At 39.3% G+C, this 21,484-nt stretch overlaps 1 protein-coding gene across 5 annotated transcripts in view; it reads right to left on the minus strand.

Moving 5' to 3' along the window:
- LOC140464582 (pecanex-like protein 2) overlaps positions 1–21,484 on the minus strand; it is a 268,742-nt gene that overhangs the window by 49,837 nt on the left and 197,421 nt on the right. For all 5 annotated transcript variants that reach the window (XM_072559843.1, XM_072559850.1, XM_072559861.1 and 2 more), the window contains 4 exons: positions 19,838–20,053; positions 13,109–13,365; positions 5,332–5,565; positions 1,600–1,703 (listed from right to left, as the gene is read on the minus strand). In XM_072559843.1, coding sequence (XP_072415944.1) covers positions 1,600–1,703; positions 5,332–5,565; positions 13,109–13,365; positions 19,838–20,053 — 811 coding nt within the window. The remainder of the gene's footprint in view (positions 1–1,599; positions 1,704–5,331; positions 5,566–13,108; positions 13,366–19,837; positions 20,054–21,484) is intronic.

Consider the following 21,484-nt stretch of genomic DNA (forward strand, 5'->3'; position numbering starts at 1 on the left):
CAAATGTACCAGTCTCAGATTGATCTTTTTCCTCAATATTTCCCTGGGTCCCACTCCCCACCATACTAGTTTAAATCCTCCCGAGCAGCTCGAGCAAATCTCCCTGCCAGTATATTATTAGTCCCCTTCCAATTCAGGTGCAATCCATCCTTCTTGTACAGGTCACTTCTACCCCAGAAGAGATTCCAATGATTCAAAAATATGAACCTTTCTCCATTGCACCAGTTCTTCAGCCATGCATTTATCTGCTCTGTCCACCTCTTCCTTTACCCAACTAGCTCAAAGGCACCGTAATCCAGATATTACTACCCTCGAGGACCTCCTTTTTAAATTCCTGCCTAACTTTCTATATTCTCCATTCAGAATCTCATCCTTTTTCCTTCCTATGTTGTTAGTTCCAATGTGTACAATGACCTCCTCTGGTGTCATTCCCCTTTGAGAATATTCTGCACTGCCTCAAAGATAATTTTGATCCTGGCACCAGGGAAGCAACACATCATTCTGATTTCTCACTGTCAGGCGCAAAAAAAAACGTTTGCCTGTGCCTCTGATGAAAGAGTCCCCTATCACAATCAATCACTTGGAACCTGGCGTTCCCCTCGTTACGTTAGAGGCAGTTCGGTACCAGAAACTTGGCTGTTCATGCTTCATTCCCCTGAGAGTCGATCATATTTTTGAAAACTGCATACTTGTTTGAGGTGAGGATATCCACAGGAGACTCCTGCACTACCTGCCTCCCTCTCTACCTTTTCTGGAGGTAACCCATCTACCTGGCTGCACCTGCGGTTTTTCTCCCTTCCTCTAACTGCCACCCATCACAGGCCCTTGCTTCTGTAAATTCCTCATTGCCTCTAACTGCTGCTGCAACTGATCCATGCAATCTGATGGGATTCGCAACCAAACACACTTCCTGCAGACAATCATCAGCAACATGGAAACTCTTCCTAATCTCCCACATGGCCATATTTGCTCCTAAACAATCTCCAGACCCAGAAAATAGCACAGTCTTACTGCTCTAAAAAACACTGCTCCAGGCTGACCTATTACCTGTATTTTATATTTTTAAAGTTTAATCAAGAGACAGAACTCAGTAAGACATAACCGAAAAGAACTCACCTTACTCATTTCTGTAGATTTACAAACAGAAGATAGCAACATTAGCAAAGTTACACTTAAAAACCATGCATTTATTTGCACCTGTGCTGTGATCTCCCCCACACAGGTTCCCCCAAGGTCAGCTGTGATTTTCACTGTTTGTTAATTTTTCTTTGCCACACTCCCATGTCTAGGAATACTTGCACTCATAAGCAAAGGTTGTGTTGTGCAGATTCACTGCTGTGTCAGACCGTCGTGTAGGTTTCTTTTTTTTTCTCTCTCTCTCTTTCACTGATCATGTGGTCTCTGCCTTTGTGTCGCTTCCTCCTTTTTAAAGTGCCATTGTTTTGATCATTTTTTCCCCAAAAGTTCCAAAACGATGCAACAGTTTACAAAAAATAATTACTGCTCCCAAAATTCAAGGAAACCAGCTCCAATACCTAAAATACCTCAAAAAAGCAGGAGCTTTTACATCCAGAATTTTTTCCCATCCTGGTAGATTACCTGATGGACATGTTGTGTGTTGCGGTTCCCAAAGCTCTTCTGCCAAAAACAGAAAGACTGTAACAAAGGGTAACGAGTAGAGAATCTCCATCACTTCTCACAGGCTGTAACACAACACAGAATGGGACAACATTACTTCAATTCATAACCTGTACATTTGACGCCACAACTTAGACACAAATTGTGCAGTACTGCAGAGACATTCTTCCACGAAAAAGCATAACCTTGCAAATTTTCCCTTTTTAAGCATATAAGTATATTCTAAGTTGACAATAAGATTTACAATAACTGACAAAAGAACCAAGGTTTAGATGGGGGAATCTTTTCCATACAATGAGTTGGCTTAAGGAAAATACGTGCAAGAAAATGTTTTGAAATGAAATTGGATATATACTTGAAAAAAAAAGGAATTTGCAGGGTTGTAGGAAAAGCGTGAGGTAGTTAAACTAAATTGATAGCTTTTATAAAGGTAACATAATGCAGATGCTGGTAAATCTAAATAAAAACAGAAAATGCCAGAAACACTCAGGAGGTCTGATAGTATCACAGAAAAGAAAGAGTTATCATTTCAAGTCATAATAAAAACTTCCAATGAAATATCATAGAGATTTGAAACATTATCTCTACTTCTTTCTACAGATGCTTTCTGACCTGCTGAGTATTTCCAGCTTGTCTGCTATTCTGATCTGTATTTTTTTTTCCCATTTCTCTGCCTGCGTTCCCAACCTCTTCCTGCCCAAAAAATATCCATCAGCCTCCTTATTGAAATTTTCAATTGACCTCTAGAATTAACAGTCTATTTTTTCTGGGAAGTAGAATTCCAAAGTTCCCACTACCCGGAATGTGAAGTGCTTTTTGGCATTATTCCAAATGGCCTAGATCTAATTTTAAGATTTCCCCAAGAGGGAATATAGTTCCCTTGCAATTTCCCTCTCAAATCCCTGAATTATCTTCAGTATCTCAATTAGGTCATCTCCTAATTTTTTGCACTCTGGCGAATACACATCTAATCACTGCAATTATCATTAACCCTTTTAGCATTGCTATCATTAGAGTGACATTCAGGGTGTAGGTTTGCTCGCTGAGCTGTAGGTTTAATATCCAGACATTTCATTACAAACATATAAATAGAAAGCAGGAGTCAACAGCTTCGCTTCACTTGAAGGTCGCCACTGATGATGTTACCTAGCCAGGTAATGAAACGTCTGGATATCAAACCTACAGCTCAGCGAGCAAACCTACACCCTAAACCTCAACCTGAGCTACAAACCTTCACAAACCTTGCAGAGTGACATTCAGCAAAGAGACACTTCAGCCCATTGAGTTTGCACCAACCTATATAATAATAATCCCATCTTCTAACACTGGCCCATAGCCATGAATTATGACATTGCAAGGGCTCATCCACATACTTGTTGAAAGTTGAAAGGTTTCCTGCCTTTACTCCCCTTCCAGGTCATGTATTCCAGATTCCTATGACCTTCTGGGTGAAAAAGTTTTTCTCAAATTCCCTCTAAACCTTCTACCCTTCACCTTAAAATTATTCCCCTTCATTATTGACCGTTCAACCAAGGGCAACAGTTGTTTCCTATCCCCCTGTCCACGCCCCTCAATCTTATGCACCTCAATTCGTCTTAGCTAAAAAGCTCCATTCCAGGTGACATCCCGATGAATCAATTCTGCACCTCTTCCAGTGCACTCATATATCCTTCCTGTAGTGCAGTGAACAGAACTGCATGCAACACTCCAGCTGTAGCCTAACCAAACTTTTGTACAGCTTCCATAAAACCTCTCTATTCTTGTAGTCTATGCTACAACTAATCAATGCAAGTAGCCGTTATGCCTTCTTAACCCACCCTATTATCTGTCACTTATGTGGGACCTTGTCAAAGGCTTTGCCAAAATACAACTTCATCATCTGTACTACCCTCATCTACACAAGTGATCACCTCCTCGAAAAATTCTACCAAATTTGTTAGGCATGAACTCTCTCTGACAAAGCCACATTGACTATCCCTGATCAAATCCTTTCTCTCCAAGTGGTGATTAATTCTCTCCTTCAGAATTTTCTCCAATAGTTTCCCTACCTCTGATGTGCGACATACTAGTCTGTAATTAACTAGGAGAAAGTGAGGACTGTAGATGCTGGAGATCAGAGTCGAGAGTTGGTGCTGGAAAAGCACAACAGGTCAGGCAGCATCAGAGGAGCAGGAGAATTGACTTTTCAGGCATAAGCCCTTCTGCCCGAAACATCAATTCTCCTGCTCCTCGGATGCTACCTGACCTGCTGTGCTTTTCCAGCACCACACACTCAACACTAGACTGTAATTCCTTAGTTTATCCCTACCACCCTTCTTGAAAAGTGGAGCTTCCTCCAGTCCTCTGGCACCTCTGTATGGCCAGAGAGGAATTAAAAATTTGGGTCAGGGCCCTTGTGATTTCTTCCCTTGCCTAGTAAGTTTATACAGTGTCTTTATCAAGGCCAATAAATCCTTCCTCAGCTGAGATATCTATAAGCATTCAGGTGTGAGCACAGTACTAACCAGAACTATATTGTGAAAGAATAATTTCTGTCCTTCTGTCTTTCCAAATTTAACTAGCTTCGAGACATTAACAGCAAAGTAGTAAACATAAATGGAAGTGAATAAGTGATGGCACCTTAATGATTTACAAAAATGAAAGTTTTCCACACATCAATTGCTAAATAACTATAGAACCATAGTTTGGTAGTACAGAACTTGAAAATAGCTGAAAGACGCATGTTGTCAAAGTGTTTTCTCTTTTGTTCATCAGGACAATTTGCAAGAATTATCAAATGTCAGAGGAAAACAACATATACTGTATGAGAGGACACTACCCACTGGTCAGGGAGTGAACTCTGATTGGTGGAGGTGTTGCCATGGAAAATGCATTAGTTACGCAATAACTGACAATTAACTACCAAACATTGCTTACATTTTAAATTAGGCAGGCTGACTCTAGTCAAGGCATTGTTATGAGAAATGAACCAAAGGATATTTTGTTGAGTTTAAACAGTTGCACTTTATGTACAGGTTTGTCTGAAAAGAACAGAACCTGTGTGTTAGTATATGTAGCTTCCAGTACTTGCAAAAGCATCATACTGAGTGATACCCTCAAAGGATCTTAAAGGAGGAAATGCAAATAAAAGTGCCCAGGATGGTAATTGAGAAAATGTGACTTTGCCTGACATCCCACAGGCATAGTCCTGCTCCACTGAGAACCTGGCTTCAGTTATGTGGGGAAAGAGAGGACTTTTATAATCAGATAGTAAATGTAACTCTCATAGGATCCCTACAGCACAAGACATTTTATTAATAACTATCAGGAAGAAAAGCTGGGCTGTTGTGTCTAGAAAAGAGAAAACTGAGGAGTGACCTGGTAGGGATCTTCAAAATTTTGACATGCAGACTTTGAGAAGATGTTTCAATTTGTGTGGGCATCCAAAACTTTAAGTCATAAATATATTCACAAATAAATTCAATTGGGAATTCAGGAGAAGAAAATGATGAATATGTGGAACACACTAATGCTGAGGGAAAAATAAAGAGAAGAGCAATATTGAGAAAGGTGAGAGGAAGCCACTGCACTGCCAAATACCATTTGAGCCATGTACATTCCTTAGGAAACTATCGTGAAACAATGGGAAATGAACAGAATGACCAGGAATTAAATTATAGAAAGGTGAATTGAGAAATATAATTTAATGTGTACCTTTGTCCTTTTACTGGTGCAATGTTGAATCCACTCTAAATAAGTATTACAGAAGCTGGCTCTTGAGATTCCCTTGAGGCAATGATCATAGTCTTCATCAATGTTCACATTAAAAACCCCTGGGTCCCTATCAACATAATTCCATGTTGTGCACAGATGCAGGGCTTCCTGTATAGATTCATTGCGTAACCAGTCTTCCAGTTTTGGAGAACAAATCAAGTAATATATTATGCTCTGCCAAGAGAAATTCGTTAATACACAATCTCATCTCACTGTTGCAACAGATATGCACATTAATACCAACTGATTTCATTGATAATAATTCAAACAATACATTAAAAAATGACAAATGCCACATTTATTCATTGCTTAAAGCTGAAACATGAAATACACTTCTTAAAAGATTTGTTTTAAGGAAGAAAATTACTTTAGTAAGGACTATTTGTCGAGAAATTTTAAAATAGAGTCACCCAAAAGTGCTTCACAAGCAAGGGAGAAAGGAAGTGCAAATCAAAAAAGGAGACGATAGAAAAGGAGAATGTGGGTTTTTAAGGGGAAGCATTATTGGAAGTTTATTCAGGGTATGGGGCTTAGGTTCAAAAAGTGTGAAAGGTTCTCATTTATTTTTCTGTCTGATTTAATAACTGTTCAGGACACAAATAACTCAAATGCAAAGTTGTCTATTCAAATGCATCACTTACATTATTTCATTACATAAAATTCAACTGCTCCCAAATCATTTTTTAAATCGGAGAGGCTCCTCTAGTTTATCTGATACTTCTGTCTTGATAATCAACCAGCTGTGCTTACTGTCATTGGTCACTTGTCTGTTATGCCCATAATTTGTTTTCTGTAACTATCTTTCATTCTGATTGTTGTCCTCCATGTAGCTTTTACCATAATCACACCTTTCATTTATCATTAACAAGATCTCATGTGACCCATGTTAATTAATCACTCCTACTCTGGGCATTAATGATGCTGGGCATAGCTAAGTGAATGGTTATATTGCACTCTGGGTCAAATAGTTATCAGTTTAAACTCCATTATTATGGGAGTATTATGGGAGTTCTGTACTCTTGGAAGTGCCATTTTTCAGAAGAAATATCAGAATGGGCTTTATCTGCCCTTTGGTCAGTATCATATTGCTGTTTATGGGATTTTTGAAGTGACTACACTTCAAAATAAAAGTATTTTATTAGTTGTAAGGCATTTTCGGTTGCCTAAGATTACGCAAGGTTTTGTATATTTGCAAGTCTTTCTTTTTGCATTACTCACAATGCAAAATGCACTGACTGCATCACTATTTAGTATCAAGTACAAAAGCACCGCTTAAACTATATTGAAAGGACTTGATAATTTCAGGAGGTTCAGCAGGATTTTGCATTTCCCTGACAGTGTTTACTCTTTTGGGTCAGGATATTTTGGATTTGGCTATGTGTAATTACACAGGTTTAATAAATGACATCTGTGTAAAAGATCCTCTAGGAAACAGTGACCATATGTGTCATAGGAAGGATGTTGTTAAACTTGAGAGGAGGCAGAAAAGATTTTAAAAGATGTTGCCAGGACTGGAGGGTTTGAGTTAAAGGGACAGGCTAAATAGGCTGGAGTTTTTACCCTGAAATGTCATGAAGGGCTTGGATAGGGCGAATAGTCAAGACCTTTTCGATAGGGTAGAGAAGCCCAAAACTTGGGGATGTAAGTTGAATGTGATAGGGGAAAGATACAGAAGGGACCTAAGGGGCAACTTTTTAATGCAGAGGGTGGTGCATGTATGGACTGAGCTGCCAGAGTAAGTGGTAGAGGCTGGTACAATCACAATATTTAAAAGACATCTGGATTGGTACTTGAATATGAAAACTTTAAAGGGATAAGGGCCAAATGCTGGCAAATAGGATTAGATTAATTTAAGATATCTGGTCAGCATGGACAAGTTGGGCCAAAGGGTCTGTTTCCATGCTGTATAACTCTACAACTTTAAATGTAAAAAGGAGTTAAGCTAATGTTGGTTAATCAGGGAAGTTAAAGATAGCATCAAATTGAAAGATAAAACATACAATGTGGCAAAGATGAATAAGCTAGGGGATTGGAATAGTTTTAATACCCAACAAAAGAAAATCAAACAAGGGAGTAAATGAACTTTGAGGGTAAACTTGCAAGTAAGATCAAGGCAGACAGCTTCTTGAAGTATAATAAATAGGAAGAGAGATACCAAAGAGAACATAGATCCCTGAGTGAATGAGGTTGGGGAAATGACAGTGGGAACCAAAAGAGCTGAATAAATATTTTGGATCAATTTTCACAGAAGACGACACTAATAGCATTCCAAAATTACTAAATAATCAAGGGCAAAAGGAGGAGAAGAAATAAATACAATAACTATCAAATACAAAAGCTAGAGAAAAAGTGCTCTGATAACTAATGGGTCAAATACCAATTAATCCCCTGAGCAGGATGGGATGCATTTTAGGACATTAAAGGAAGTAATTATAGAAATAATGGATGCACTGCTCGTAATCCTCCAAGAATATGGAAATGTCCCATAAGACTGGAAAACTGCTAATGTAACACTTTTATTTCAAAAGGGAAGGAGTCAAGAAAAATAGGTAACGACAAGTCAGTTAATTTAACATCTGTACTTGGGAAAATATTAGAGTTTATACAAAGGATGTAATAGCAGAGCATTTAGAAATGCAATATATGATAAGTAGAGTCGACATGGCTCATGAAGAGGATATCATGCTTGACAAATTTACTAGAATTTTTTAAGGAGGTGACAGACATGACATTTAAGCAGAAGCAGTGGATGTCATTTATTTGGATTTTCAGGAGGCATTTGTTAAGGTACAGCATATTAGACTTATTAAGAGCCAACAGTGTTGGAAGTAACATATCAGCATGGGTGGGGGTGGGTTTTTAGTGAATATCGGACACCAGCTTATCCCTAGAAACGATAACAGAGATGTCAAGGAAGGGAAGGGATGAGACAGAGATGGACCAGGTGAATTAATAGACAGAGAGTTGGAATGAGGGGGCATATTCAAGATGGCAACCTCTAATTAGTGGAGCACCACAGGAATCATTGCTGGGGTAAAAATTACTTGAATCAGGAAAGTGAACATACATAGCCAAGTTTGCAGATGACACAAAAATAAAGAGAAAAGTGAATGATGAGGATGACAGAGTCTGCAGAGGGATATAGGTAGTGGGCAAACAATCGGCAGATGGAATATCATATGGGAAAATCTGAGGTTACACATCTTGGTGGGAAGAATAGAAGAACTAAATATTATTTAAACCGAGAAGGCCTGCGGAAAGCTACAGCAGTGAGTAATTTGGAAATCCTTGTGCATGAACCAAAAATAAAACTAACACACAAGTTCAGCAGGTAAAAGGAAAGGAAAATGGACTATTAGCCTCCATTTCAAAAGGAATAGTATATAAATGTAGGGAAGTTTTGCTATACAGCTGAAATAACATGTCTCTTTGTAGGTTACGTAGAAAATTTCTTGTTCCAATCCTATTTGGGTCTCTCCCCACAGCTTCTCCTGATCCATCTCTATCTCATCCCTTCCCTTCCCTGACATCTTTGTTATCATTTCTAGGGATAAACTGGTGTCTGATATCCATTACAAACCCACCGACACCCACACTTGTCCAAACTTCCTATAAGGACTCTATTTCATTCTCCCAGTTTCTCAGTCTCTGTCGCAACTGCCTGGTGAAGCCGCCTTCTGCAGAGTTATATCAGAGATGTCTACCTTTTTTCTTAAACTAAAATTTCCCCTCTACCATAGTTGACAGGAGCCTCAACGGTGTGCAACCCAGTTCCAGCTCTCATTCCTTATCCTCTTTGCCACATAACAATACGATCCTTTCCACCTATTGGCCTCTGCACCAAAGGATCATAAACTGCCATTTCCGCTATTACCAGTGGGATGCCATTACCAGGCACACATTCCCCTCTCCTCCCTTGTTAGTATTTTGCCTGGACCATTCCCTCCTGGACAACTCCTCCGCCATTCCCAACACTTCCCCACAACACCTTACTGTCCAATTGCAAAAGGTACAACACTTGCCCATTTGCTTCCTCCCTCCTCACTATCCAAGTGACAGTCACACTTTTTAGGTGAAGCAGCAATTTACCTGCACTTCATTCAATGCAGTGTACTGTATTAGCTGTTTGCAACGATCCCCTCGACATTGGGGAGACAAAACGAAGACTGGGTGACTGCTTTGTGGAACACCTGCATTCGCTTTGTAAAAATGACTCTGAGCTTCCATTTGTTTGTCACTTCAACACACCATTATTCTGACTGGCTAACATTTCGGTCTGAGGCCTGCTGCAGTGTTCCAGTGAGTCTCAGTGCAAGCTGCAGGAATTGCATCACACTGCCTACTTAGGTTCCTTATAACCTTCGGGACTCAATGTCAAGTTCAATCACTTTAAAACCCGTACTTCCTTCCATGTCTTTTATCAATTCCCATACCCTAGGTTCTGTCATAATATGGGGTATTTCCAGCACAGCCAACTCATTTTTACCCATTCACAATCCCGAATTTCACCTATCCAGCTTTTCCTCTTCCCTGGCTTGCTATCAACAGTCTCTCTGTCTGCCTAACTTTTGTTTCTTTCTCTCTCTGGACTCCATCTCCACCTATCCCCTCCTCTTCCCAAATCCTCCCCAGCATGCTGCCAGACCTAGAGCAAGAGTAGGGCAACTGGCCAATTGAGCCTCCTCTGCCATTCAATAAGATCATGGTTGGTCTTTTTGTGCACTCAGCTCCACTTACCCATGTGGTCACCATAGCCCTTAATTCCTTCATTGTTCAAACACCTGTCTAACTTTGCCTGAAAAACATTCAACGAGGTAGCTTCAACTGTTTCACTAGGCATGGAATTCCACAGATGCACAATCTTTTGGGAGAAGAAGTTCCTCCTCAGCTCAGTTCTAAACCTGCCCCCTCTTATATTGGGGTTATGTTCCTAGTTCTAGTTTGACTCGCCAGTGGAAATAACCTCCATGATTCTGTCTTATCTATTCCTATCATAATTTTATATACTCTTCACAAGTTACTTTCCTACCTTTCTTTGTGTCTTCATCAAATTTACTTACCATACCTTTATTATAATTTATATAAACAACTTGAAGGGTTCAAAATTCAAGCTTTGCACTGATCCACTGGTCTCCCTCCCTTTTTGAATACACATTTGGACATTAAGCGTGCTGCTCACTACACTTGCTACTCTATGTAACAGGCATCTTTCATTGTTATAATAACAAGTTGAAACTTTGTAAAGTGAGATGGTAAAAGTAGAAGTCTTCAAGGACTGTAATCAGTGAGCAAATTGACTCACTGGCAGTGATGTCACAGACACTGCACTGCAAGGACTTTAAGTGCACCTTATGCAGTTGTGATAGCACCAAATGCAGCCTTTTAAATAAGGAATTATTTACACTATTTTCCAATCTAAATGAACCTTCCCTGAATCTAAGGGAGTTTGGAAAATTAACTCACTAATTTCACTATCTCACTAGTCTTTTCTTTTAACATCCTAGGTTGAAATCTATCAAGACGCAGGGACATGACAGCCTATAACGCTAACAATTTACTTAGTACCTTTTCTCTGGTCACTGTAATCTTCTTGCATTTCTCCCTCGCTTCCATTTCTGGATTTACAGCTGATTCTCGGATAATGTTTTGTAAATGCCTTTTCAATCCACCTGCTTTCTCACCATTCCTCATTAATTCCTCAGACTCACTTTCCATAAAACCAAAACCCATTTTGTTGATCTTCTCTTTTTTAAAACATTATCGAGAAACTCTAATCATGTTTCTACATTTCTAGTTTAGATTTCTCGAGTACTTTTTTTTCCTTATCAATCTGATGGTCATCCTTTGCTTTTCTTCTGTCCAATTTTCTGACCTTGTGCAAGTGTATGTTTTTTCTTTCAGGTCGATACCCTCTTCAATTCATTTTAGTTAACCACAGATGGTTGGTCCTCCCTTCGGAATTTTTCTTTCTCAATGGAATGAAACTATGCCGTGTACACTGAAATGTCCTATTAAATGTCTGCCACTATCACCATTTACCCTTAACCTGATTTGCCAGTTCACTTTAGCTGGCTCTGTTTCATACCCTCATAATTGCCCTTAATTAAGTTTAAAATTCTTGTCTTGTACATACAATTCTCTCCCTCGGACTGACTGTAAAGTTCAATCAAATTATGCTCTTTGCTACCTAGGGGCACCTTCATTACGAGTTCATTAATTAATCCTATCTCTTTGCAATAACATCAGGCCTAAATAGACTGCTTTCAAGTTGGCTCCATAATGTGCTGTTGGAAGAAATTCTTCCTAAAATAGTCTAACATCTAGGCTACGCACACTGGTTCTGAAGAATCATCATTGGTTTCTCTCCACAGGTGCTGCCAGACCTGCTGAGACTTTCCAGCAGTTTCTGTTTGTGTTTCAGTTTTAACATCTAGGCCACCTATGCCCATCTGTTTGTAGATTAAAATCTCCCATGATTATCACCCTGCTTCTGACAAGCTCCCATTATTTCTTTCTTCATACTCTATTTATGATATAGTCACTGTTACGGGGATAAATTGAATTCAAATGTCAACAGCTGCATTGGTGAGATTCAGATCCATGTCCCCACAGCATAAATCTGGGCCTCTGGATTATTAATCTAACCACATTACCGTTATAAAACTGCCTCTCCAAACGTTCATCCTTTAGGTTCTCCAGCCATCCCCATACAATCCAGCAGTGATTATTTAACACATCCAACCTCACAATATCCCGTCTTCTCGTGATCAGTCAGAAAATTAACTGTCTTTTTATTACTCAATTGGATGCTTTTTAAGTGTCTAGTTGAACAGACGACTTCTTCATTTCCAATATTTAATAACCATCAAACAAAAATGTTTGATTAGAATTATTTTAAAAAGCTCAGTTTTTAACATGGTGAAGTATCCTAATATCTCCACCTCTACATGGTGCAAGGAACAGAAAGAAAGCTGGGGACATTCTTATAGTACAACAAGCAGCCATGACACCCTCCTCTACTCACTCTGTGGACTTCCAATCTTAGCACATCCTTCCTGTCAAATCCCCGTGTAAAAATAAAGAGGCTGCTTCCAGTGTAGGCTTCCATCCTGGTCCCAGAGGAGGCCTCTTTCCCCAACCCTGAGTCCTGGCCTTTGTTACTTCTTGCACCAGGGAACCAGTCTTCACCTACCTGAACTCCTTGAGTACTGTCAATAATGTTACTGCGCACAGGATGCAATTAGCACAGGCACAAATGATTCTTGTGGCCTGTTGTGTCATAGTCTGTTGTGTCATAGACATCATTGGCCAAACCTGTGCAACGTGCATTAGCCAATCTAGTGTTATGTACTCAATTTTAACAATCCTATGAATTTATTCTTGGGCTTTGCTCACAGCTGTGTCCTGAAGGTTAATTCTAAATTCCTGAGACTTGGCAACACCATTGCCAGTATAGATACAGTTACCACAGGAATTTCTAGTCAGTTTTCGATGGGCTACTATTAAATATATATAAACCCAAATCCAACTTCATCCCACTTTCCCAGTCTCCCAGTTATTGTCCAAAAATTGGAGTCTGATTCTTGTTGCTTTATTAAAGCTGGCAGTTCTGACAGCCTGTAGGTGGAACACAGCTTAAGAAATGTAGGAGGTGGAGACAAATAGACCTATTTATGAAACAAAATAACATATTAGCAACTTACTGGCATACTACTACCTTTACATAATAGGTGATAAGCATCTTTCTGAGGTCAAACATCTGCAACATACACGCTGCATTGTTGTCGCTGATGCTGTAGCCTTCTAGTACATATTTAGAGGATGTAACTTCCCAGGCCAGCCAGCGCTGAATGAAAGCAGCATTGAATGACAACATGTGAGGCAAATGTCCTGGTTCACAACAACAGCAGCAGCCCTCATCATCCTCAACACCCTCCGTTATTGCTTCAACTTCCCTCTGCTGGCAATATGTACCTGGAAAAGAAAAGGTTTTGTTTTACACTCGGAAAGACAATTCACAAGAAATACCAATGTTGAAGAAAAACAACCATTTTATACGGCATGAGAACAAATGTTGGAAACTGAATTCTGATTGGTAGAGGCACTGCCATAGTTCATTAATTAGCTGATGACTGACAGTTAACTGTCAAGAACAGAAGTCATTGAAAAAGCTCAACAGGTCTGGCAGCATTTGAGCAGAGAAATCAGAGTTAACGTTTTGGGTCCGGTGACCCTTCTCAGAACCTCAGATACATAGAACATAGAACATAGAACATAGAAGAATACAGCGCAGTACAGGCCCTTCGGCCCTCGATGTTGCGCCGATCAAAGCCCACCTAACCCACACTAACCCACTATCCTCCATATACCTATCCAATGCCCGCTTAAATACCCATAAAGAGGGAGAGTCCACTACTGCTACTGGCAGGGCATTCCATGAGCTTACGACTCGCTGAGTGAAGAACCTACCCCTAACATCAGTCCTATATCTACCCCCCCTTAATTTAAAGCTATGCCCCCTTGAAACATTAACTCTGATTTCTCTTCACAGATGTTCCAAACCTGCTGAGTTTTTCCAGCAACTTTTGCTTTTGTTTCCGATTTACAGCATTCACAGTTCTTTTGGTTTTTAATTAACTGTCAAGCTTCATTTAAATTTATATCAGGCATATTGAATAACAAATGAACCAGCGAATGGCTGTCACCTGTTTTGCTGGGCTGAAACAGGTGCAATGTGTTGTGTGTTCTTTCTGACTACAGAGAACAAGACCATGTGTCTTAATATATGAAGTTTCCAGTAACCATACTGCAAATTAAATTGATAACCTTAACTTGGTTGTCAGCATAATTATTAGCACACTTAGAATTGTTCACAAAATGTCCAATCACAGAGTCACGTCTACTGTGTTTTTATTTTTGCAAGGCACAAGTCTTTGCGCAGTCAGCTTGTTGTGAACAGCCAGTCTTTATATATAGGCCTATATTTAAGCATCACATTGGCACTGAAATTCATTTACCACAAAATAAATTTGTGTGATAGGCTGAGTATCCTTTTGACTGGAGATATCCTGTTAGCACTGATCATTACTGGTGTTGATACTGCATGCTGTGGAAGCTACGTATACAAATGCACAGAAGATAGTATAAAATATATACCATTCATTTATACTCTATGACTTGTACTATGAAATTTAAAAGAATGACTTAAGTTTGAATTGCTTGTGAAGGCCATACGGTTAAATATTGCGATTGTTGTAGTGAATGTTATCAGTCGCATTAACGTGTAGTTGAATAGTCACTTTTGAGACTCTTGGATTTGTAGATTGATTGACAAAATATTTGTCACAGAGTGAGACAGTCTTTTCCCTTTTCTTTACTTCTGGTGCACAGGTATTAAAATGGGTGTTCTCAGAGGTGCGACCCTCACAACACAGTAGTTCACACACCAGGATGTCAAACCACTAACGCACACAGAATAGGGTAGAAGCTCAACTTTAATCCCTGTTTCTATTTATTCTGAAAGGGAGAAATTCAATTATATCTTTTGCCCAGAATGCTGTCTTTTTTTTAAACCATCATGTTTGAATTCTAAGATATGCCATGGAGATCTCAAATTTAGTTGGAGTGCTTTGAAACTTCTTTGAAACTTCTTTGAAACCTTGTCAGGTGTAACATTCTAGATTCTCCCTCTCCAGGTAGCCACTGAATTTACATCTGTGGTCAAATTTTGACTGAACTTTTTTTTAAAATATTGCAATTAAAATTTAATATGTCCCTATGTAATAGATTTTTTGGTCAACGGTCATTGGCAGTAATATACAAATATAAAGAATCGTAGAATGCCTACAGTGTGGAAAGAAGCCATTCAGCCCATCGAGTCTGCATCGGTCCTCCGAACAGCATCTCAGCCAAACCCAGTCCCTACCATAACTCTGAAGCTCCGCGTTTTCATCATGGCTAATCCACCTACATATCCCACGGCACTGTAGACCATTTAGCATGGCCAATCCACATATCCTGCACATCTTTTGACTGTGGGAGGAGCACCCAGAGTAAACCTACACAGACACAGACTGACTGTCTATGTGGAGTTTGCACATTCACTCGAGGCTGAATTGAATCTAGGTCCCTAGCACGGTGAGGTAGCAGTGCTAACCACTTAGCCATTGTGTTGCCCATATTGTAAATTTCTTGGAAGTAAATTCAACAATATATGTCATAATATATGCATCACGTATTTTCAATTTGTTACTTATATAATAATAATAATAATGTTAATAATAAAATATTTAATACCAGTGCACTAAGAAAACAGTGACAGGATTAGACAGAGTCAACATGGATTTGAAAAAGGGAAGTCATGCTTGACAAATTTACTGAAATTCTTCAAGGATGTAACTAGTAGCGTTGACAGGGTGGGGGGGGGGGGGCGGGGAGATCAGTAGATGTGGCTTATTTGGACTTTCGGAAGGCAGTAGATGAGGTTCCACTTAAGAGATTAGCAAATGAAATTAACTGCATGGAATCGGGGGTAGTGTACTGACATGCATAAGGTCTGGGTGGTGGACAGGAAATAAAGCCCAGGAATAAACTGGTTATTTTCTGAGTGGCAGCCGGTGACCACTAGGATACTACAAGAATCAGTGCTTGGACCACAGCCATTCACTGAGTGACTGGGCAAATACATGGCAGATCAAGTATAATATGGATAAATATGACATTAGCCACTTCAATAGCAAAATGACGAAGGCAGATTATTATCCAAATGGTGACAGATTGAGAAAGGGAGATGTGCATTGAGACTTGGGTTTACTTGTACACCAGTTGCTGAAAGGATGTGTACAGGCGCAGAAGGCAAATGGTGTGTTGGCCTTCATAACAAGAGAATTCGAGGACAAGAGCAGGGATGTCTTGCTGCAATCATACAGGCCTTGGTGAGACCACAGCTGGATTAGGGTGTGCAGTTTTGGCCTCTTTATCTCTGGAAAGATGCAGGGAGTATAACAAAGACTTACTAGACTGATTCCTGGGATAGTAGGACTGATATATGAAGAGATAATGGATCGAGTAAGACTATTTGCATTGGAGGTTAGAAAAAGAGGAGGGATCTCATAGAAGCCTATAAAATCCTAACAGGACTAGGTAGGGTAGAGGCAGGAAGGATTTTCCTGATGAGTGAGGAGTCTAGAACCAGAGGTCACAGTCTTAAGGATGGACCATTTAGGACTGAGATGAGGAGAATTTTCTTCACCTAGAGCATGATGAGCCTGCAGAATTTTCTGCCACACAAAGCTATTGAGGGCAAAACATGGATTTTGTTTTTAAGAAAGAGACAGGTATGGTTCTCAGGGCTAAAGGGATCAAAGAGTAAGGGGGCAAACGCTGGAACAAGGTACTGAGTAGGATGTTCAGCCATGATCATACCGAATGGCAGAGCAGAATTGAAGGGCTGAATGGTCTAATCTTGTTCTTACTTTCTATGTTGGTATGTTACTTGTCACAGTGTAATTTGAAATTCTGGTTAATAGTGGAACACATTTCTTTGTAGAATCCCTACAATGTGGACACAGGCCATTTGGCCCAACAAGTCCACACCGACCCTCTGAAGAGTCACCCATCCAGAACCGATCCCCTACCCTATTATTCTACATTTACTCCTTACTATTGCACCTTACCTACACACCCCTGAATGCTATGGGCAATTTAGAATGGCCAATTCATTTAACCTGCACATCGTTGGATTATGGGAGGAAACCGGAGCACCTGGAGGAAACCCACGCAGACACAGGTAGAACGTGCAAACTCCACACAAACAGTTGCCTGATGCTGGAATTGAACCAGAGTTTCTGCCGCTGTGGGGCAGCAATGTTAACCACTGAGCCGCAATTTCTTCTCCTAAAATTTATTGCAATCTAACATATAAAAATAACAATTAAATTGATATAGCACCTTATCGCCTTCTCAAAAAAATCCAAATGTGCTTACATTAATTAATTGTGAGTCTCCAACCATTTGAATGCTGGTAAATACAATATCCACACAGCAAGATCCCACAAACTGCAAATGCGATGAATGACCATTAAGCTGAGTACACAAAATTCTCATGCCATGCCTTTGGTGTTTTATAATGGTCTTTTAAAATGTCACACATGATGTTTCTCAAACGATGACAACTCTGTTTAGTGCAAATTACACATACAGGAGTAAGGCACTAGTCATTTCTGTCAAGGTTTCCCAGATCCTCTCCCAAACAGTCATCATTGAATTATTATCAATCCTATCTCTTTCATTGCCCTAGGTTACTGCAAGTATTTTTTGTAACTCCTATAAATGCAAATTTTTCTTTTATTTTTATATAATGGTTTCTACAACAAAGACTGTTTTGTCTGATTGAATCCAGATTGTTTTTTCAGTGTTTAAAAGCTTCTTGATCGATTAAACAGTTTTGATAGCTTACTCCTGTTTGTTCAATTTTGATGCTTCTGTAGCTTTTGACACTGTCACTGTGAGCAATTTGAATACTATTGTGCCTGAATTCATATCCATATTCTTGTCTGTGTACACAAATTTATGTTCATGCCAACTGCAACCAGTGAAAATTGAAATAACTACATTAATCAATCACCACAAATTCAATTCACTTGTGGCAGTGTCTGTACATGTGTCATATCAAATACAGTTTTGGGGACATGATTCACTATCAATGCTTGCTACTGCAGGTCAACCATCATCCCCCCAGTGAAGACTGGGGAGCATTCTCTCCCAGGCAACCTAATCCCTATCACCAGCTATACACATGAGTGACGTGTTTAGATCGACTCCCAGTCTTTCCAACACACATATTTTTTGCAGAAGGTAATGGTTCTGAAGGGGTTAATGTTCATGTTATATCTGCTCCACCCATTCCATTGATGTCATACACACACTATGGATGGACACAAGGAGTTCTACTGTAGCCTTCAGAGGGAGCAGATGTATCTGTACCAGCTCCATAAGATCCTAGTAGTTATGCCTGACCAAATGTAGTGGTACTAACTGCCGTTATGCAACAAAGCTTCTTGTTATCTAAGAACAGTGACTCTTCTGTAGATAATCTATAATGGTGTATTCTGTATTACTAAAAAGGTCCAAGGCAAAGTAAAGACAAAGGGGAATGGTTGCAGCGAACTACCCCAAACAACCTCATCCAGTACTACTTGCAGAAAGAGGTAGCATATACTTGTCTGAACTAACTTGTCTTAAATTGCTAATTACAGATGCACTTAAATGCTAAAGAATTCACAAAACCACACATTTAGAACCATTCCATTCTTATTTGTATCTTTGGATTAATTTTTATTCCTCATACTCCTGCCAAACCATAAATAAATAAGGTAACAAATGTTCAAACTGCTAAAATCCAACATTAAGGACTATGTAATGTAGGCACCAAATTGGAATATTCAATCTAATTCTCTACTCATCTTATTCTCTACTAACCTGTATCACAAAAATATGACAAAAATAATTAAATATGTAAACTCAGAATAAAATAGGACATAAAAATGTTTGGAAAGACATCCAATATTTAGCTCTCAATTCAGCAGCAATGAAATCATGAAATTTACCATTAAAACACAATTTGATAATTAAACCAAAGGCATGGCAGTCTCAGTGACAGCTTGAGGTTGGTAGCATGGGATTTTTTATGGCTACTAGTGCAGATGTCTGCAGAATATTAACATAATTCAAAATATAGTAATCCATAAAAATAATTGAATGTTTATGTAAAGGCAATTAAAGAATTGCATTTAGATTGAGCCTGTCATAGCTTCAGGACATAGCAAAGTGCTTAATAATCAAGTCTAAGTTCCAGTAAATTCTACTGGAATGTTACAATACTATAAACAGTTTGTGCACAGCAAGGTGAATTACCAGATAATGGATTATATCCGCAATATTCATGGCTGCTACAGATCTAGAAAATCTCTAACCAACAGGTTAGAACATGGTACCTCAGTAACACCCTAAAGACTTTAAAATGCATATTCTTTTATCTTCTGTTTGTATTGAATACTATCCCTTTTTAAGATTGTACTTGTATTTGCGTGTTTGATGTTATTATCTTATTATTTTTCTCAGGGTTAGCAAGTAATAAAATTGCTCTTTCTTTCACGCAATCAAACTTTGAAATTATCTCCCGATTTGTTCTGGTGAACTAATTAAATAAATTTTAATTTGAGTGATGCATAGCCTTATACTAAAATGAACATTTAATCTTTGTTGTGTCAGCAAAGAAGTTTGAAAAGTAGGGTACCAATTCATCCCTCCCCACCAGTTGTAAAAATCATATCAAAGCAACTGATCTCTATTTAATTGTCTGTTCCTCCCAAGTCTACAATACGTGTCAACAAGACTCAATTCACCGATACAATCCTACTCGGATTTTACGAAGACTGGAGCTTACCTCTGAACTCAAGTCCTCTGAGCTGAAAAGTTACAAGGCCGTTGCCAATTTCTACCAAATGAACAAGGGCATTGAGGTAATCTGAGGCCAAGATGAAGCAGTCACCCGTGCTGTAGCTTCCCCAGCGACCCAGGATCAAGTCACCACATAAGCTCTGCTGCAGCGACCTTGTTAAGTGCTCGTAGAAGATGGAGTTTAAATTGTTATCATCGGCCCCTGGATGTGCAAACACCAAATGGAAGAATTAATTTTCAAGCCTGGGGTTTAAATAGAATAAATAATGTCACTCAACCATGTTGTAGACATGTTGAACAATGCTTATTATTGGCTAATATTTGTGCACATACAACTTATCCGCTCAGTGCATTGGCTGGCAACTGGACAGCAGGAATTCTGGAGGTGAATAGACTGTGTTATCTTTACCAACCTTTCACCTTAAAGTAAATATCTTATGTGGGTTTTATTTACTTAGGAACATACAGCTCAGAAATTAGACATTTAGCCCAACCATTCCACGTTGGTGTTAATGTTACACATGAGCCTTCGTTCACCTTATTTCCTTTCTTATCATATCTTTTATTCTTCTCTCCCTCATATACTTCTCCCGCGTCCCATAAATATATTAATGCTTTTTACTTCAAATACGTCAAAGCAAGTTTCACATTTCTATCACTCTCTTGGTAAAGGCATTTCTCATGAATTCCCTATTGGATTTATTAGTGAGCACCTTATCACTATAGGCTCTAAGTTCAGCCTCCTGCAGAAGCAGAAACATTTTCTCTGTGTTTACCCTATCAGCTGGCTTCTCAATCTTCCTTTTTTGGGAGTAAATAGCTCCAATCTGTTCAGTCATTTCTGGTAAGTATAATCTTTCAGTTCTAGAATCATTCTTGTAATTTTTTAAATCATATATTGTAGAGAAGTACAATTATACATAATACTCTGAGATTAGAATATGGTCCCTCAACAACAGATTCATAGTACAAAACCTGCCTGTTGCTTAGTCACCCTCCCTGACCTGTCTCCCCTTCCATAGGGAACAATGGAAGCATTGAGCTCCGTACCCATTCTTGGGCCAATTGGGGTTCTTAAGTGGCAAATTAATCACCAGCTCATGGCCTCAACTTGCTACCATTGCGATTTTACCCATAGCAGGGGAGAATCCATGCCATGCAGGTAGCCTAGTCACTTCAGCTGAATAAGTTGTTGTCGAGCAAGAGAGTGGGGACCTCCTTTGTAGACAGTCATTTGTGTCCATCGGAGGGACCCCTCCAAAGTCACAGCCTCTAAAATCCAACTGCTCCAACCCCTCACTCTTTCTTCTCATTGGTGTCTGCCAACAAGGCCTTGCTAATAGCTTGGATTTATCTTCAGTCCAGCCTCCATCAGCTCATTTCTTTGGGGACTGGCTGTAATCCCAGCAATGAATGAAGGTGGTAATGCTGGGACTACATAGCTGTTGATCAATCAGATTGGCCAGCAAATTCCTAAAGCAGTACTTTGTATCTAGATGGGGAAAAAGTGTCCCCTTTAGCAAATCAACATCCCATCTCTCAGAAGAATGGAAGTAATAAACATTGTCACTTTCACTAACAATCAGTCATGAAGCCCTGCTTCTGTCATGGCTGCTGTATATAAAAATATAAA

The sequence above is a fragment of the Chiloscyllium punctatum genome, chromosome 3 (genome assembly GCF_047496795.1).
Source record: "Chiloscyllium punctatum isolate Juve2018m chromosome 3, sChiPun1.3, whole genome shotgun sequence".
Classification (NCBI taxonomy): domain Eukaryota; kingdom Metazoa; phylum Chordata; class Chondrichthyes; order Orectolobiformes; family Hemiscylliidae; genus Chiloscyllium; species Chiloscyllium punctatum.